The following is a 19,458-nucleotide window of genomic DNA, read 5'->3' as shown; positions in this document are numbered from 1 at the left end:
CTGGTGTAAGGTATGCCATCTGGGATGCTGTGTCCAGACTTGCTCCCAGGAAAACTATCCTTTGGGTAGGCACCTGTTTTGATTTCTTTTAATTGATTGTGTTGTTGAGATCCTGCCCTGAAGAGGAGATATTTTCTGCATGATTCCCTGATAGGAATGTGGAAGTAGGCCTCTTTTAGATCCAGGGGTGGCTAGCCAAGCGTCCTTGGAGAGCATGGGTAGCAGCTGCTGGAGGGTGAGCAGTTTGGGATCACCAGGAAGGTGTTTAGAATAGATAGATCGAGGATGGGCTGGCCAGGTGCCCTCTTTTCTGAGCACCAGAAAAAGTCTGGGGTAGCAGCATTGACCTATCTGTTCTGCAGGAACATGCTCTACTGCCCTAAAAGAGAGCAGGGAAGGGATTTGCTTTTGAGCCTCTACCCACTGATTTGGAAGTAGATCTGGGAACCCTTGTGGGGTTGGAAGGAGAATTTGTATCCCTGAGACACAACGGTCACAACCCATTGGTTCTTGGTAATGGTGCCCCAGGTGCTTGAGTGAAGGTGGGCAGAGAGGAGGTCGGGAGGAGGGTGTCTATATTATATTATAGTACGATGTAAACAGCGAACGCTATTTCATCGTACCAATAATATCGAAACAACAAAATATCGAACAAATGGAACAGCGATGTGGGGGGCTGTGTCCCCCATACCCCTCCCTAGTTAAAAATACCAACTCCGAGATTGCACCATAGTGGAGGAAATGGCAAACTCCCGAAGACGGCACACCAAATTTTTTCCCCTGGGAAAAAATTTGATGTTCCGTGACTTCACTATTTTGCCATTTTGACAGTATCGGATCGACTAAATAGCATTCGATATTTAGTCCATTCGACAGCATCATATAGACCCGGAGGAGGTGAGTCATTGAGTTCTTACCATAAGGTGGTGGCTTAGAACTCCCTGGTTTTGAAGTGGATGTAGTCCACTGCTTTGATCGCTGCATTCCCTGAGGCTGCTGTCTGGGGGGTCTGCTTCCATGGGGCCTAGGTTGGGCCTGTTTACTTGGAGCAGAAAAAGACCAGTGCTTGGAGGGACAATGCCTGCTGAACCTAGGAGGCTGGACCTGTAAGAATACTAACTGTTTGCATAGATTTTGCTTTTTCTTCCATATTTTTTAAGACCTCTTCTGCCTTAGTGCCAAATAAATTATCTTTGTGCAAGGGGGTATCCAACAGTTTAGATTTGACATGGTCTGGCAGGCGTTGTTCCTTAAGCCATGCATGTCTTCTAATGACAGATCCAGTGACTGCTTCCCTGCAAGAAGTTTCTAGGATGTCAAAACCACAGCGCAAATTGTGTTTAGTTACTTGACTTGTAGAATGCATTAAGTCTTGTAAATCTTTAGATTCTGCCCAAGCAGAAAAGAAAGACATTTTCTGTTTAAGGAGTTCCAAGGTATATTACTGACATTTAAGCATATGGAACTGACAATTTAGTGCCCTGATAGCAAGAGTAGATGAGGTGTATGTTTTTTTACCCCATCTGTCCAATGCTCGGGAATCCCTGTCTGGGGGGTTGGGATTCTTAGCAGAGGTTGCTTTAATCCCTTTAGGCCCTTGAGAAATGACCTCAGTGTCAGCTGTAGGATTTTTAAAAAGATAGTTTGTGAGTCAGGGACTCTTTAGTACCTGTTTGGTTTTGTGCGAGCAGGAGGTAGGGCATCAGGAGTCAAGCTGGCCTCAAGGAAAACATCATCCACCACATCCAGGACAGGGGGGATGGCCAAGGGTCTGTGTTGTGGAAGGTCTAGGAATTCCCGGAGTCTCTTTTCAAACTGAGGGTAGTCCTGACTCTCCCATTGGAAATGCTCCCTAAAGTATGCAGGGTTTCCCCAAAGGAAAAATCCTCTGGGGGAGAGACCGAAGGAATGGATTCCTCTGCATCAGAATCCTCATAAGTGGAGAGGGGTTGCATGTCTTCATAGTCAGATGAAACAGATTCATCTGATTCTTGTTCAGACAAAACTACTGGGGAAAGATCTTTTTCTTTTTGAGGGGGTAGCTTGGCTTCCCCTGATCAGCATGATAAGGTCTTCTGCTATTTTAAGCATTTGAGACTGAGGCAAGGCAGCAGGCACCTGAAAGTGGGTTGTCAGTTTCTTGGGTGTGGTTCGAACCCTGGGCCTAAGGAACTTGGTTGCTTTCAAAATAATGGTAGTTGTGAAAAGAAGAAGTCAGTTTGTGTCAAAATTCGGTGGTGCAAAGGACTTCCTCGGAAGCCAGTGCCTGCTCAGCGGCTCCAGACTCATCAAAGGTAGAGACAACCACAGGATCTTTAGACGAAGAAGAGTTTTGCAGCATATTGGACTTCGAAAGGGTCTTGGTAGCAGCCTGTGAATCAAATGAAGTGGGCATCAGGGGCTGCGAAAGCACCTCACTGAGTACCAGAGAACTGAAGACTAGCTTAACAGAAGTGTCATCGGTAGGTCTGGACCTGTGCGGTCTGTCTCTGTCTTTATCTTTATGTTTTTTCAGAAGATATGCTGTCGGATGGCTTACCAAAGTCATATCGGAATTCGAAGACTGTAAACGAAAATATCTGGCTACAATAAGGGCCCAACAATGAATAGTTCTGGCATTAAAGCAAAGAAGCGACAATGGGGCACGTCATGGTCTGGGCCTGGACAAGTGACGCAGTGTGGTATTTGCTTTCCACAGGCGAGACAATTAACTTCTTCTGACATTGGTTAGTGCAAAAAAAAGGATCCCCAACGGAATACTTAGCTTTAGAAGACTTCAGCTTCAACTTGGAAACGAAAACTCAGGTAGTGGCCAACTGGCACTTATGCAAACTGCTTCTGCTTCGGGCTTCACAGCAAGAAAGACTGATGTAATGGTGTCTGCTGCCTTACTTTATACCACTGATGACCTGATGTCAGTCCTCGAGCGACAGCAACTGACGCAGAAATACTAAGTCTCGGGTATTTGGGCCAGCCAAGGGCTATCCTGGCAGGGATAACCCAAATGTGATGAGTGTAACAGTGAAACACGAAGAGCATCTTACTGTTCCTCATCTGGAAAGGTCTGCCAGAGTTACATGGTACCAAGCTAACTCTGCAACTATTCTGCCATGAACAGCTGCGATGGCAAAAGCTCATGCTGCTCTGGATATTGTGTAGTCCTATCAACTCTTGACACAAAGAAAATATACCAATGCTTTCTTAAGGAAAATAATAATAATTACAATGCCCTGTCCCAAATCTGAGCATGTAAACTAAACACAAATCCAACAGAGACTTACTGTCTGGTCAGACCCTAAGAAAAATAAGCAATCATCAAAACGATGAATCCTAACTCAGTATAACTGCAAAGCACTGCAGTTACTTTGAAGGACTGTATACAACAGTGCTTTGTCCATATGCTGCTCTGAGGGAGGAACATCTCTTCCCCACAAAGTATTATAGTTCTTTCTTAGAAAGGAGCTGACTGTCTTCCCATGAACAAATATGCTACATGAATATAATGTTAACCTAAAAAACACTGAAAATATTTAGGGTCCACCAAGAAGTCACCTTATTCCACCATCAAGTTCATGCGAAAGTACCAGGACTGATGATAAACAGACTTGGGAGAGGTTGCCAACAGACAGCAAAGACTATTACCATGACCATGCAGCTGGTGCTTTTAGTTTTGAAAACAGAATCCACCTGATCAAGGATGATAACAGGTGGTAGAGTCAGGGACAAAACTGTGCAGGATATGGGGTGTGCGGGAGACATGAAGTTGGAGTTAAATTTATCGTCAAGTATATTATCTATAACTTCTGGGTTGGAGTAGGATGCATCAGCAAAGATATTAGCTATAGTTTCTGGGATGCAGTGGAATGCATCACTGTAGGTATGTTTTGAGCAGATATGAAAGTTACATGTGCTGGCACCGACATGGTTTGACTGTCACCACTGCCAACCAAATGTCATGCCAGATACGTTAGAGATAGCAGGTTATGTTACATACCTTCTACCCTCTCTTCTTTATGGAGCCCCTCTTTTAACCAATCTGTCTATTTCCAACATCTCAAAACTTGAAACTTGCTATAATAAGATCTCTAAATTCGCAACCAAATCCAAAACCTCAACTCACCACTGCCTTACCCTTAAATCTCTAAATTGGCTTGAACTTCCCAACCACTTGGACTATCTCCAACTAACCACCGCTCACAAACTAATATTTTACCCAGACTCATGCCCTGCCTTAATAAACATCCTTCCACCATACACTCCAAACAGTTCTCTGAGATCTGAACACCAAAACCTTATCTCCATCCACAAACCTAAACGTGCTGCCGGCCAACTTCTACTCTCCTCTCTAGGTAAAAAATGGAACTCTCTCCCTCCTTCTCTTAGGACTATACCTAACTCTGAATCCTTCAAGACCCTACTTCTCAAATACCTGTTATCCAAATGGAAATGTTCCTGCTCTCACCAGATATAATTTCCAGGGATCTCTTTCCCTGAGCTCTCCACTTCCTGGCCCTCTCTACCTCCACAATTTTCCTGACTTTTCTAACTTTCTCCTGACTCCAACTTACTTTTTGCACATCTATGTATTTTTGTTATTTTACTCTGCACTGTATTGCTTCATTATGCTTGTTCATTATGCACATTTTATGTAAATGTATTTCCTGACTGCTTGAATCTTACTCTTGTATTATACCATTAACTTTATGTAACCATGTTTCATTGTATTGCTTGTGGAGCTTTTCTCCCCAGGCCTCCACTGAAAATGGGCACTTCTTGGCCCAGTGGACTTCCCCGGTAATCAAACTGAAATAAATAAATAATGTTTCTGGGATCTGTTCCACTGCCTCAGGCAGGTCTCATGGTCAAAAGAGGGATGTTCTGGAGTCACACTACAGAAACTCAATAGGTTAAAGAAAAAAAGTTCCCACAAATTTGAATCATCAACCAAGTGTAACCTAGCTCAAAAGCATACAGGGAATATAAGCTGCTGCTCTGAGTATGGGCTTCCACATTTACACTCAAACTAAGACTGTACAGTAACCACTTTGAGAGCACAGTCACTGCCCTAACAAACAGGCCCTTGTCCATGAATATTGGTATTGTCCAATGTACATACACACAAACACAAACCAAATTCATTCTCCAGTTATCCATAGCTTTCATCCTGGTTTCCCAGGGAAGGCTGGTAGAATTCTCCAAGTGCCCACTGCTTTCATTTTGGTAAAGTAGTACTGCCATCACCATAGATATAACTAGGAAGCAGCACACCAGTTATCTGTGTCACTTGATGTATAGACACCAAAAAATAATAATAAACACAAAATGGCAATGTACTACGTGATCTGTCCAGTCAGATGTGGAAAAATAATACCCCCTCCTGAGATACTAAATCAAACTCAAATAATTATCAGCCACAATATTTTAAAAGAGTCCAGAAATGTTTGGGATGGTTGAGTAAGGCACTGAATTTGTGATTAAAGGCAGGTTGCTTAGAGCTGACTAACAGTTTTCTCACTGAAATTTCTCAGGTTTATGAATTTCCCCCTAGTTTCGTCATTTGGAGATTATTTCCATTTCTGCCTGGCTATGCCCTGATTTTCTATGCAGTTTTAAGTTCCATAATTACCTTGAAATTTGTTCTAGATTTGTAAAGTCTGAAGGAGGTTGGGAAGTGCTTTCCTTATAAAGTTAAAAACCTGTCTGTAAAGCTAGTTTAATTTCCATTACAGTTACTATGACTGGGGGAATAGTCGCTCAGAGGTATGGACCAGGACAGTAACAGATGACATCTGTTTTGGGGAATTTGTTACAATTATGTCAAAAAGGAAGCATTTTGTTGCTTTGCAATTTAGTCTGGTTATCCCTAAGAATGTGCATTGTTTTGTCTGGTGAGAAAACCAATGACTTCATGTTTACAGGGGGCCTAAAATGTTAATGTCTCCCAGAATAATGATAATGCTTTTAGAGGAATGACAGCTCTGCTATTTCTGGTGGATGAGTTGTTTTAAGTTTTTCATGAGAGGCTGGAGGACATGGGAATTAGTCTATGCACAGACAAATGGGGGTGGGGTGGCAGCAAATAAGACCAACATAAAAGCATAGTATTAAGGTAAACATACAGAGATCAGTCTAAGACAGTGTGCACTTGTACACATATTTTTAGCATTAAAAGGGGTGTTAGATATGAGGCATACATCTTTACTTAATAAAACAGCAACAAGGATTAGCATGTCATGCAGTATACGAAAGTTTCAGAAAACTCAGTTTTCCATACAGACCTTATGGAATTCAGACCACATTGCTGTCTCTGACAATTATTTATTAAGCCTCTTAACATGACAATATTTTTTACTGGATTACTCAACAAGAACACTGACGTGTAACCTCACATTACAAGTGGGCAACAGTCCATTTAGGTCACTAAGGCCTTTTGGAACTGAAAGGTAACAGCAACCGCAAGACTCGTATGTCCCTTGACTAACTACTCTACAGAGATATGCAAAAAACAGTTCCAACCAGATATATAACTGCAGGGCACTCTGTTTAATTCCTAAATCAGCTGCTCAGAAATATTACTCTTTTTTCTCCAAACTTAAATACTGGCATCTTTTAACAGACTACCAAGTACAGAAAAGTGTAATCTGTAACATGCTTCTCAGGTTTCAGCAAGATGTTAAATGAAAACCTGAACTGATCCTCCCATAGATAAGCACCAGGCAATCAGCCAGCATCCCGTTACAAGCCTAGCCAATAAATGATCCTCTCATAGATAACCAGTAGGCAATCAGCCAGCAGCCCATGACAAGCCTAGCCAATAACTGATCCTCTCATAGATAAGCAGTAGGCAATCAGCCAGCAGCCCATTACAAGCCTGGCCAATAACACATATTCAAGAGCTCCTCCCAGCCTCAAGGAGGACAACACAAGATAGATAGGAGAGGATTTGAAGATACCCAACCAATTAACGTAATGCTCATTTGTCACATATATATAGTTTTTAACTTTAAAAGGGGATACTAAAAATGAGCCTTATGCATTTCTTAGCTTTTGTGAATAAGAACGTTAAACATCAAATTCCATTAAGTCACTGCCTTCAAGATCTGTGGTGATAATGTATGTTTGTGTACACTTCGTAACTGCAAACTGCGTGAAGTTGTTAAAACAACTATGGACCTTCTACCATTGCTTTAATAAAGTTGCATATGAAACCCTTTTACTGTGAAGCCCTGCTGAAGTCTTAAAAGTATAAAGCATACCACCCACATGGATGTCAATCAACCAATTAGACTTCCACATAATTTAAACAGAAATATACTCCTGCCAGAGAAAGAAGTTACAAATGAGCTTATGCCATTTTCTCATTTCAGTTTCCACTCATAACAGCTGATTCAAACTCTACAACTGCAATGTTGTTTACATTTATTTACCAGGAAAGTCCCAATGGGCATATACCCATTTTCAGTGGCACTGGGAGAAAAGTTCCAGAAATGTATTTATTTATTTATCTAACATATGTTTACGGGAAAGTCTGACTAGGACTGAGGTCATTTTCTGCAGAAGTCCAGGGAGAAACACTCCAGCCACATGTCTTTGGAGTGTGGGAGGAAACCTATGCGAACCCAAGAAAGACATGCTGACTCTGCACAGAAGGCACCCCAGCCAAGAATCAAACCAGAGAATCTCTTGCTGTGAGGCAACAACACTGTTAAACCACTGTGCAGCCCAGAAGTACAATAGTAAGATTAAAAAATTACATAAATTACAGACTAACACCAAAAAAGTACAGTTTGTATAAATGATAAAAAATAAACAATAATGTTAGAACGCACTATATACACACAATAATAAGCAAAAATGTTAGAATACAATATCTATGGACATTAACTCAAGCATTTTTATCAGTAGATACTATTGAGATTTCTTAAAAGAGAAAGTAAACAGTATGAGTGGAATGAAAGAATATTTCAGTGTTAAGGTATACTGAAGGAAAGGCTAGAAAGAAGGCTATACCACGAGGGGTAGTAGTAATAAATCCTGCTATAAGAGAATAGCAATGGCTACTAAGATGTTTAGGAGCATGGGCAGATCCAATTGTTGGGCACATGTTCTAATGACTACTAAGATGTTTAGGAGCATGGGCAGATCCAATTGTTGGACGCATGTTCTAGTAATGACTAGTAAGATGGTTAGGAGCATGGGCAGATCCAACTGTTGGAGACATGTTCTAGTAATGACTACTAACATGTTTAGGAGTATGGGCAGATCCAATTGTTGGACACATGGTCTTTCAGTAGAGACTTGAAGAAACAGTAAAGAGGTATTAATATGATAGATTCTGGAATACTATTCCAGGATTTGGCAACACAGTGAGAGCATATGCTAGCTCCATTTGATCTTTGAGGGTTGTAAATGGCTAGACGTTTCTTGTGAGAAGAACAAAGGTCACGAGATGGGATATAATGCTGAAGCAGCATTGAGGTTGTTTGTGAAAATGAGGAGTTGTACAGTATTTTGTGTGTTAACATAGTTGATTAAAAGTCAGTAGATGGGGTATTTCTAACCAATTAAAGGTCTTGAGAGCAGAGTAGTGGTGAGAATAGTAATGTTGACCAGTGGAAAATTAAGCTATCTTGTTATGACACTGACTGAGTTTTACTATATGGGAAAAGTGAAGGTTAGACTAGGAGAAGCATATATAAGGGATGGTAAGAGATAAGTGGTAGATAGAGTTACTTTATTGGGGTTGGTGATGAATTTATTTAACCCTATACAGCATGCCCAGTTTTTGATTTGTCATTTTTATGTTACTGATATGCAGGTCAAAATTAAGATAGTTGTCGAGTATAATGCCTAACAACTTAGTGTGTGAAACAACGTCGATTGTAGTATTGTTAAGAGAAGCAACTGTCAGGTTAGAGTAATCATGGGGAATTGTTTGGGTAAGAATACCAGAAACTTGTTTTTTTTTTTTTTGATTGAGTAGGTGATGGTTGTTGGTGAGGCAAGACTCAATGGAATTCAAAGCATCTTGGGTTATATTTTGCAGGCGGGCAAGATTGCTAGAAGAGCAGATTAGAGTAGAGTCATTAGCAAACTGAATAAGATTGCTTGATTAGTGTAGGTATGAAGATGATTAATAAAAATGTTGAAGAGAAGTGAACCCAATATTGAGTCTTGAGGCACCCCAGTACTAACTTGTAAATAAGGAGAGAAACTGGAATTCCATTTGACTATTTGATATCTGTTAGACAACTGGTGAACCACTGAATCATAGTTTCTGCTAAGTCAAGAAAGTATACTTGGGAAAGAGTCTGGGGTGGGAGACAGTGTCAAAAGCTTTAGAAAGATCTAAAAATAGAGATGAGACAAAGTTTCCTGTATCACAAGCTTTATTTACTGTGTCAGTGAAGGATAGAAGAGCAGAGGTAGTACTGTGTGCCAGTATGAATCTGTGTTTGGTGGGAGAAAGAAGACTGCTGTTGAGTAGGTTTTGAAAGAATTGTTTATGGATACATTTCTCTAGAATTTTGGATATAGGAGAAAGAATAGCAATAGGCCTATAATTGGATAGTTCTTTAGATGTGACATTTTTGGGGAGGAGGATGAATAACTTTTTCCACAGTATGTGGACATATGCTTCCTGGATAGATCTACTAATGAATATGGAAACTGGGTAAGCTATTGAGTTAGCTGCCATTTGTAGACATTCATTAGGAAGATCATCAGCAGAAGGGGAACAAGGTTTGAGTTTGCTCCGCAGGAACTTAATGAAGGAAGTGGGTACTGGTTGTAGGGAAAATGTGGAGAGGCCATTAGTAGGAGGATGAGAGAAAGTAGACGGTGATGCTGGGAAGTTATCAGTAACGGATGCTATGCTACTGATGAAGTAAGAGTTAAATTGAGATGCTATATTAGAAGTATTGTCAGTGGTGGGTAGACAGGCTAATGATTTCCTGGATGTAAAATTTTTTTGATTGTATGCCAGAAGGTTTCTGAGTTGGATTTATGCTAATCTTGTGGTTTAGCATAAATTTTTTTTTTTATCTAAGTTCACTTTTTTTCTTTACTAGGTTACGTACTGTTCTAAAGTGTTGTAGATTATTGTGTGTCTTCTGTTTTACGTAGCAAGCCCAGGCCTCATCTCTTTTTTGCATAAGGGATCTGGTACTCACAGAAAGCCAGGGGATATAGTTAGTTTTGTCTCTTTTCTTTCTGACAGGAGCTAATCTGTTTAAAGTGTTAGGAATGTATAGTTGAATTTCTCGACTGCTTCATCAGGAGGTAAGTATTTAAGAAAAGATTAGTTAATACTATTTAATGTATTAGTAAGGGTCTGCTGGTTAAAGTGTGTCAAGTTATGTACAGTCTTGTAAGCATGTTGTTTGCACGGGTGTGTGATAACTCTAGTTGTGTATATAGGGTGGAGATCACTAACAGTGCCTGGTAATATTTGGGATTGAATAAAATCGCTAGGGTGGGAGACCAAAATCCAGTTGACAGTTGAGCTTTTTTGGTATGCTGAGTTGGTATAGGTTGGTTGAGTTATGAGTTGTGATAAACCAAAAAGGTTCATGCTATTTGTGGGGAATTGAGAGTTTAGTTTCTTCCAGTCAATGTTGATGTTGTCTAATAATATAGTTTCTACAGAAATATTGCTTGGCACCCAGGATAGGCTATTTCAAGAGTTGATATATTGTTGCCCGGAGTTATGTACAATGCAGTAATGCAGACACTTTTATTGCTATTTAAGTTAAGACAGGTGATCATAATTTCGGCTTTGTCAAAGGGAGGTATAGGATGGTTATGTGGAGTTAAAGAGAGAGACTTAGGTTAGAGTATAACTATGCCACCTCCCTTTCTTTCGAGTCGGTCAGCTCTAAACATACCGAAACCTGGAGGGAAAACTTCAGTATCTTTAATGTGTGGTTTATACCAGGTTTCAGTGAGTTTTAATATGTCAGGAGATTGTACAGTTTTCCAAGCATGTGATTTGAAGACTTTATTGCTAATGCTACATATGTTTATTGAGGAAAAATGGGCTTATTTTGTGAATATGGACTATTGGCTAGGGATGGGAATGGTGTGAAACAGTCACCTGGGTTAGGATGAATGTCACCATAGAGTAGACAAAAGTTAGAGTATATAGGAAAGAGGATTTAATTTTGGACTTATGACTTATCGTTATGTTTGATGTTCGACAAGTGTAGAGGAGATTGATACAGTTTATGTTTAAAGAAGAAAGTGTTATCCATTTGAAATATATGAGGAGTGATCGGGAGACAGTAGTGATATGTGACGCTGGAGAAAGAGGCAGTGCCTGCAGGAGAGCAGAGTACAGGTGAGATTGGAGCTAGATAAGAGGAGAGGGAGAACAGCATTACGGTGAGGAAGGTAAGGAGAATCATAGTATACTTAGCACTGCAATGAATCCCAGGAAAAGAAGAGAGTCAGTATTGCAGGTAATAGTGGGTGATGTAGAAGATGGTAGATAAGGTATAAAAATGTGTAAGGTTAGCTAAAGGTGAATATGAGGGAGCGGGAGAAAGATTAGGTTTTAGTACTGTGGCGTATATAGGTGTGATGTTGGAGGATGGAGTGATTGGAGAGGGAATTAGAAGCATTGATGTGTTGGATAGTTTGAAGTGGGTAGAAATGTATGTACAAGAAAGGGAAAGAGAACAGAAGGTTGACAGTATGAGTGTGTGATAGTTACAGTAATGAGTTGATTGGATGAGTGTAAGAGGGAGGTGGGGGAGCTATCAGAGGAGAAGTGCAAGAGGGATGTGGGTGCAGTTATCAGAGGAAGGAGTGTGGAGTAGTGAGGTTTAAATTTACAGGTAGTGGGGGTGGGTGGAATTTGGGTGTTGGGTACTGGGTACGGGAGCAGAGTGAGCCCGAGTGCAGTGAGGGAATCAGCAAGGCAGCCAAAATCCAGAAAAATAATTAATTCTTACAGTATTGGGAACACAGTATAAGGAGGGAGCAGTCTGGTACAGTGCTTGAAGACCTGAACTTAAAGTGTACTTTGCATGTGTGTGTCTTTTAAATCAGAAATTATTGCTACTTCCAAGAGTTCCTTCAGTTGTGATACACATACACACTTAGTTCTTTTTTTTTTTGTTTTTGGAGTAACCGGCAAGCAGTAGCCCATTAGTTACTGTTGTCAGGACTGGGACCACCTTGGTGTAGAGAGAGATGAGGGGGTGTAGCACAACTATAGAAAAAAATGAAGGAACAGATTAGAAAGAGAGGGTCAAAAACTGCACGATGTTCAGCATACAATTGCAGTGAGTTAATTACTAAAAAACTTGAGAAATATGAGCAATAATAAAATGGTACAAAGCTTGTTACTAGTCGCTAAAACAAACAGTTCTCCGTTTTCGATAAAGACCAGTGATAACGCAGCAATTACTAAATAAAACATGAGAAATATGGCACATTAACTGATAAATGTGGGTCGTACAGTTGCACAAAATATCTGAGCCTCAGTTTAAGGAGTAAGCAGAAGCTGTGAGAAATGCATCTGTGTTACAGGGTTGATTTAACAGTGCAACTGCTTCCCTATACGCCTAAACAGTTGTTAATTTAACAGTGCAGTATCTTGCCAGAGCTCATAAACAGTTGTAGTTGATTAAATGCAGTGAGAAGAGACACATATCAATAAAATAATTCCAGAACAGTTTGTAATACATACACATCACTAACAAACAGAGAAATAAGTGTTTGCAGAACAGCTGCAATAGCAAGTCAAACACAAAAATTAAGCATAAGGCTCTAAAATGACTGCAGGAGGTTTGTAAACCAGTTCCAGCCTGCAACAGCACCTATAGCAACTATTGCTAAGACTATAAGACAACTCATTTGGTAATTCAGATGAAAAAATTGCAAAAAGGAACAGAAAAAGATAAAGGTACTGAACAGTACGGAACCAGCATAGTGGTACAAGTTATAACATAACAGATAAACCTCTGTTTTCCACAACAATGCTTTCAATAACCACAAGATATGAGTGCAATCAAAAAAAAAAAAAAAAAAACTTAATGTGCACACTCCGAAAGGGAGGACAGTGGGGGGAGGTGTAGGTTGCAGAAAATCGTTTGAATCAAAGTGAAAAATGGCACCAGCATTAGCTTTCACATGCTGTCGAGCCAATCATAAAATGTTCCTTTGATCCCACATGACCTACATGCTAACATCACGGGCTTCAGAATGTGGAAACCTGCAGTTCTGAGCAACTTTAAGATTGCAAATGAGTCAAAACCTACACCAGACATTCAACTTAAAAGACTGGAATATTTATTTTGCATTTTGCACTTACAAATGGCCTGTTACAAATAGCAATAACAGAATATTTGCATTTATTTGACTTATTTATTTATTTGATACTCATATAAGTTCATCTGGTCCAAAGAACCTTTTCAACCATGACCCAGGCACAAAGGCAGTCCAATGATAACAGTATGCAGTACTGGACAGGTACACAGACTCATGGAAACATTCTTACCTTATAGCTGGTACACAGTGAGGCAGTTCAAAGCCGACAGAAAGCCACTTAGCTGACAAGGTACAATGAGCATTTGTCAACATTCTCCACTGTCTACCTAAGTAACACGTATCTGTAAACTACATATGATTCCTACTTATAAGTGGCAGGTGATAAATAGTAACTACCTCCCAGAATAGAGCTAGAAGAAGTCCTTTTTGATCTGTTTGCACCTTAAATGGCAGGTGATACATACACTTTCCAGACTATACAGAAAGGCATTTAAAGGTACTAAGGAGACAAGTGTTTTGATGTACTAAAATATGCATTAAGATGTATTTATGAACTGGCAAACAATTACAAAAATGTGGTAAGCTAAGGCAATGCTTTTACCTGAGAGATAAAGTTTTTAACTAAGAATTTTAGGCAAAGGTGTGCACCCGGGGAAACATCACCTGTGATAAAACTAGCCTTTATCAGAGAGCAACTGCAGCTATATGCTTGTTTCTCTTCTTCATGCACCTCTACCTTAACAACTACCTGAATAATGGCACACTGGGACTGACAGTACTACATCCGATACACTGCATCTTGAGAACTTAGCTCCAGAAAACTGCTTACTCCAGTAAATGCAAACTAAGCCTATCTTGGTTAAAAGCTAGAGAGCAGGACAATTTGCAGTGTCAGTGTAACCTTTAGATTACTTTAAATCTACCGGTTTGCAGACATCAGATTTATTTCAGCACACAGAATCAATGTTAACCCACTGAAGCAAGTGCCATTTTTCAGTGTCGAACCCCTCTAGTCACATGTTCTTCACACATGAAGAAGTCCAATTTAATTTTACTCTGTTGAAAATGCTGACAGTGCGGAACAAAACTACCAGACCAGTCCACTGTATTACAGACAATCCTTCATTTTTTTTAATATAACAGCACATTTAACATTTAAAGGATGGTCTTACCTTGGAAGAGACTATCCGGTTACTGCAAAATTTTTGTACAATGTGAGTGTCACTTCCAGGAGGTGAACGATGACCAACATAAACTGTCCGACTGTCAACTCTTCCGTCATCTCCAGAGCACTGAAAAATAAAAATCAATAAGCTTTAATGGATGCATTTTCAGAACAAAATATACAGACATAAGAATATGAAGCAATGTACAAACAGGAGTTTACAATGTGATTGGGTACGGCTTGTTATTTGTATTTTATTTATTCATTAATCGGGTAAGCCCAATGGACACAAGCCAGGTACACTCTCTGGTTAGATGGTCAGAGTAATGCAGTTTGCAAGTGGAAAATAAGAGATTCAAACCCTAGACAGCAGGATGAAATTCATTAGCTGCTCTTAGCCTTAACCCTCTGAGCAAAGTGTCAGTTTCCCTAAACCTGTAGCCCATGATGACCCCAAGTGTTTTCCTCCACTATTTGTATTTATTTTGCTACATCCGTGTTTTATATCCTGGGATAGTTCGGTTTCTGTTTTGCACTCAAACAGAAATAAAGTCACATCTAATTTACTAAGCAACACTCCTTTACTCAGAAATATAATGTACATTATTTGTTTAGGCAAAGCAAAAGGTTATTTAATTACTGGGCAATGTTATGCCGGACTGCACAGATCTGTATAATATAGCAGCTAATCTGGCAGCCTGGTCTTAACAACTTCACAGTAGATGGAAAAATGAAAGAAGAAAACCAAACTGCTTGGACAGCAGCTGCTGGTCATAAAAACAGAAGTAAATGAATGAAGGGCCAGTCAAGAAGGTAACACGCATTTTTTTCATGGGAAAGACATACTGTTTATCAATGTAAGAACAACATGTGGTGATAGAATGTGTTACATATATCAGTACCAACAGGGTAAACTTTATAACTTCTACCACAGGTTGGGATTCTTTCAAAATGGAGAGTATTACATTGGTATTTCCCTAATGAAGCACGTATTTACTACTCTTCAAGTATGGTACACAGTTACCGATAATGCATTTATTGGATAATTCTCATATCACCAAAGGTCGTTATGTAGGTGCTATCCAGGAAGAAAAATTCCACTAGATCCACACTTCAATTAATGTTATTCATGCCTGCTTTTACATCACCTACAACACTACATGGACTATGAAACAGTGGTCATAGAGGTTACAATGCAGAATAGAAACCCAACAACATGAACACAGGCTCAATCTGCAACTGACCAGCAGACATGCTCTGATGCAAGCGTAAGTAAGCCAAGTCAGCTAGGGCAAAGGTAAGAATTAAGAACAGCATCTAGGAAAAAGTCTAAACTGTAAAATATGTCAGCAATCCAACAACTACAGTATTTACAAATACAGGAAACGAATACAGCAGTAGACACCCCAGGAAATATTTGTATAGCTTCCTTCCAGGAAATTAATTTCTGCTGTGCACTTCCAAACAAAGTGTTTGTTTCCCAACAATGGTTTAGTATTATAACATAACGCACATGATTCAGACATCAGGGGCTGTCATGTCCCATGTAATGCATACCACGCTGGCAGTCTTTCTGAAAAGAGTTCTGTTCAAAAATGTGTGCACAAATCCACTGGTAACAGGGTATTATGAAGTGTTCTGCTGTGCAATGCATGACTGATTCCTGTTCTATGAGGAGGAAACTTGTCAATAACAATTTAGTATCTGTGTATATTTTAAGGAGAGTTGGTTCCTTCAGCGTAGAAGTGCACATGCTGCAGGTAGGTAGCCTATACATATTGTACAGCATGAATGCAAACCCTGATGAGACTGGCTGAATAAATCTCATGACTTGGGAGTTTTAAATACCAGATCTTAAAAGTATGAAAATTAATCACGGACAAGTACTTTCTTGTCTGTCTGAAAAATTGTGCAACTGCAAAGAAGCTCACTCGTCAAGGAAATTTGCCTGAGAATCGGAAGTTGGAGATCCAGAAATCTGACTTATTCCTTGCCAAGTATAATATGCAAGAAGTCTGAAGACAGAAACGCACGCTATGTTTCTGCATGTCACAGAGCAAGAAGTTGGAACTTTATCTTCTTTGACTGGGAGAAACAGAGAACACTGCCATGATGGGGCAGAAGGTTCAGAGCTACAGTCAGTGAAAATAATCTGCCCTCATTCCACCATTTTTCTGTATGAACACAGCCCCACCTACTCCACTGATGAATATTCCTGAATTAAAGAATCGAGACAAAGACTATAAAATCTGATAAGTTTCTTAATTCACTGTGTCATCAGAAATCTTTAGATGAAGGTAAAGTACTGAAACAATCAACTTTTAATATTAAATAAATTGTTTCATACCAAGTACTGTGAATTTGGCTCAAAGAAGATAAAGGAATTAACTGTGTTAGCAGAAGGTGTCTATCCGTTACTATTCATCTTTGCCTACTATATTGGAATGTAATATTACTTACTCCAGATACTCTCATGAACTACAGGACAGTAAAAACAGACCCACAGCATTTACTTTAATGCAACTGAATACAGCTGGAAGTCAGCATATCCAGGCTTATAAAAGAGCTCTTAGCCTCGTCTGAACAGTACAGAAGCCTGAAGAAAGTATAGTTGTATAAGCTGGACTTGCCATAACAGTAGATGTTCAAATGATTACTGCTGCAGTACCCTTAGCTATATGGGTTATATCCTGCCAAGGATAAAACAACCGGCCACCTCCCAACACTTCAGGGCACCTTCCACATGCCTAAACTGTCAAGCAGCTGTAGAATGCAACCTTTTCCAAAAAGCCATAGATGAAACCAAGGCCCTGGTAGAATGGACCTTGACTCTTCCCAGAATGGATTTGTTATGGTGAGTATAACAAAAGGTAATGCCAATGGTCTGTTTTGGCACAAGTTGTCTCCTCTTCTTTTCTTCACAAGAAATAAACAATTGATCTGAAAGAGTTAGTTCTGTCAACATAATACCGGAGTTGTCTGTGAACATCCAAGGGATGGAGTAACCTTTCTCCTGCATTTTTAGGTTCAGGAAGGAAAACAATGAGATGGAAAGTTTGGCTTAAAGTCAACTTGGATACCACTTTAAGAACTAATCCTTCTTTTACACCTAAAAAAAAAATGTCTCTATAGAAAATGAGATAGGGTTGACTCATCTTAAGAGCTCTGCAATACAGATGCCCTTCTTGCAGAGGTCACAGCAATCAAATAATACCTTTCATGTTAAGAACTTCAAGTCAGTCAGATTAGCTGGTTTAAATGTAGCAAACGTTAGCATATGTAGCATAAAATTAAGATCCCAAGGAGAGGCCACCAGTTTTCTTGGAGGCCTCTTATGCAAAACCCCTTTCAACATTTTGACACAAGACTGCCTTGAAAGAGGAGGATCCATGAGCAGACATGCTGAAATGGCTGATAAATAAACCTTGATGATGATAATAATAATAACAATAATAATAATAATAAAAAGAAGAAAAGTCATAGGATAGCAGCTCATGAAAATATTATAAAACCAGACGACTGAATGGGTGCTGGTTATGTTGTTAGCACCAACTAGAAAACTTTTTTCATTTGCTAATACATGATTTTCAAGTAGCAGGCTTTCCCCCACTGATACCTGCTGCATGTTTACAGTAAAGAAGTTCCTAAAAGAGGGTGGCCTAATGGTTAAGTTGTTTGCCTTGCAAACACAAGGTCCAGGGTTTGAGTCTCACAAGGTATAATTGGCTAGGCTTAGCATGGCTCACAAGGGCAGTTAGCTTAGTACCAATCTATGAACCTATGAATTAAGACTACTATCCCTGCAGTCAATTGAAGACGACTGATGTCAGAGTGTATCAAATATCCCTGTTTTGTGCGAGTAGATCCAGTTTGTGAGGAACCTCGTGGTAATTGCCCCTGACTGTTTCCAAGAGAAGGGAGAACCACAGTTGCTTGGGGGAGAAAGGAGTTACCACAAAGATCTTGGGAGATTCCTTCTGAATCTTCAAAAGTACCCTGGATATTAGTGGAAAGGGTGAAAAGCATACAGGAACATTCCTGCCCAAACAAAAGAAAAGAAAAAGGCATCTGTCTTCCAGGCCTTTTTGCATGGAGTTCTGGAACAGAATCTTGCCAGTTGATTGTTCAAAGAGGAGGCAAAGATGTCTTCTTGAGGAACTCCCCACAGATGGTTCAAATCTTGGAAAACCCACTGATCTAGTTTCCATTTGTGAAGGTCTGTCCTGGTCTTGCTTAGCTTGTCTGCCACACAATTTTGCTCTGACGGAAGGTAGGATGCCTGTTAAATTAGAGTGCGCTATGAATTTCTATCCCAAGCTAACATGTCTAGTCTGCAAACGGGGTACGACCTGGTCCTCCCTTGCTTGTTGATGTACCACATGACTGTGGTAATATCTGTAACTACTTGAAGAGGTCCAGGTGACCAATGATGGTTCAGAATTGAGTGCCTCAATCAGAGAAATCATCTCCTTGATATTTGTGTGCTTGCATCTATCCTTGCTGTCCCATACCCCCTGTGATTTTATCTCTCCTGAAACTATTCCCTAAGTAAAGTCCAAAGTATCTGCGGTGACTGACTGCTTTGGAAAAGGGAGGGAGAAGGGGAAACCTGGATTCAAGGATATCTGTTGTCTCCACCAAAAGATTTTTTTTTTCTGCCAAGTTCCAGCACTGGGATTTGAAAAGATAACGGTGTTGATGCTAGGACCAAAGGCATTTCAGATACCATTGTATTCTTCTCATGTGAAGTCTTATCACGAGAATCACAGATGCCATGAGACCCAACATCCCAAAGTATTCCCTTGCAGTGACCAAAGTCTGAGTGGAAAACCTTAGAAATAGATCTAAATAAGGATCTATTTTTTTCATGTGGAAGAAATGCTCTTTGAACTGAAGTATCTAGTTGACATCCAATGAACACATCCTGTCTGAGGGAGTCAAGAAAGACTTTCGAATTTTTATTTATTTATTTTTTGACTCACAGCTTGTGTAATGGATCTCTCACCCAAGAGACAGAT

At 39.9% G+C, this 19,458-nt stretch overlaps 1 protein-coding gene across 4 annotated transcripts in view; it reads right to left on the bottom strand.

The window, feature by feature from the left end:
• The window catches only part of ATP11C (ATPase phospholipid transporting 11C), a 1,720,948-nt gene that overhangs the window by 1,212,042 nt on the left and 489,448 nt on the right, over positions 1-19,458 (bottom strand). For all 4 annotated transcript variants that reach the window (XM_044057530.1, XM_044057531.1, XM_044057529.1 and 1 more), the window contains one exon: positions 14,448-14,567. In XM_044057530.1, the coding sequence (XP_043913465.1) occupies positions 14,448-14,567 (120 nt within the window). The remainder of the gene's footprint in view (positions 1-14,447; positions 14,568-19,458) is intronic.

This window comes from Protopterus annectens, chromosome 15.part0, assembly GCF_019279795.1.
Source record: "Protopterus annectens isolate FY-2018-M chromosome 15.part0, PAN1.0, whole genome shotgun sequence".
NCBI classification, from domain to species: domain Eukaryota; kingdom Metazoa; phylum Chordata; order Ceratodontiformes; family Protopteridae; genus Protopterus; species Protopterus annectens.
This window is presented reverse-complemented; position numbering and strand designations above follow the sequence as displayed.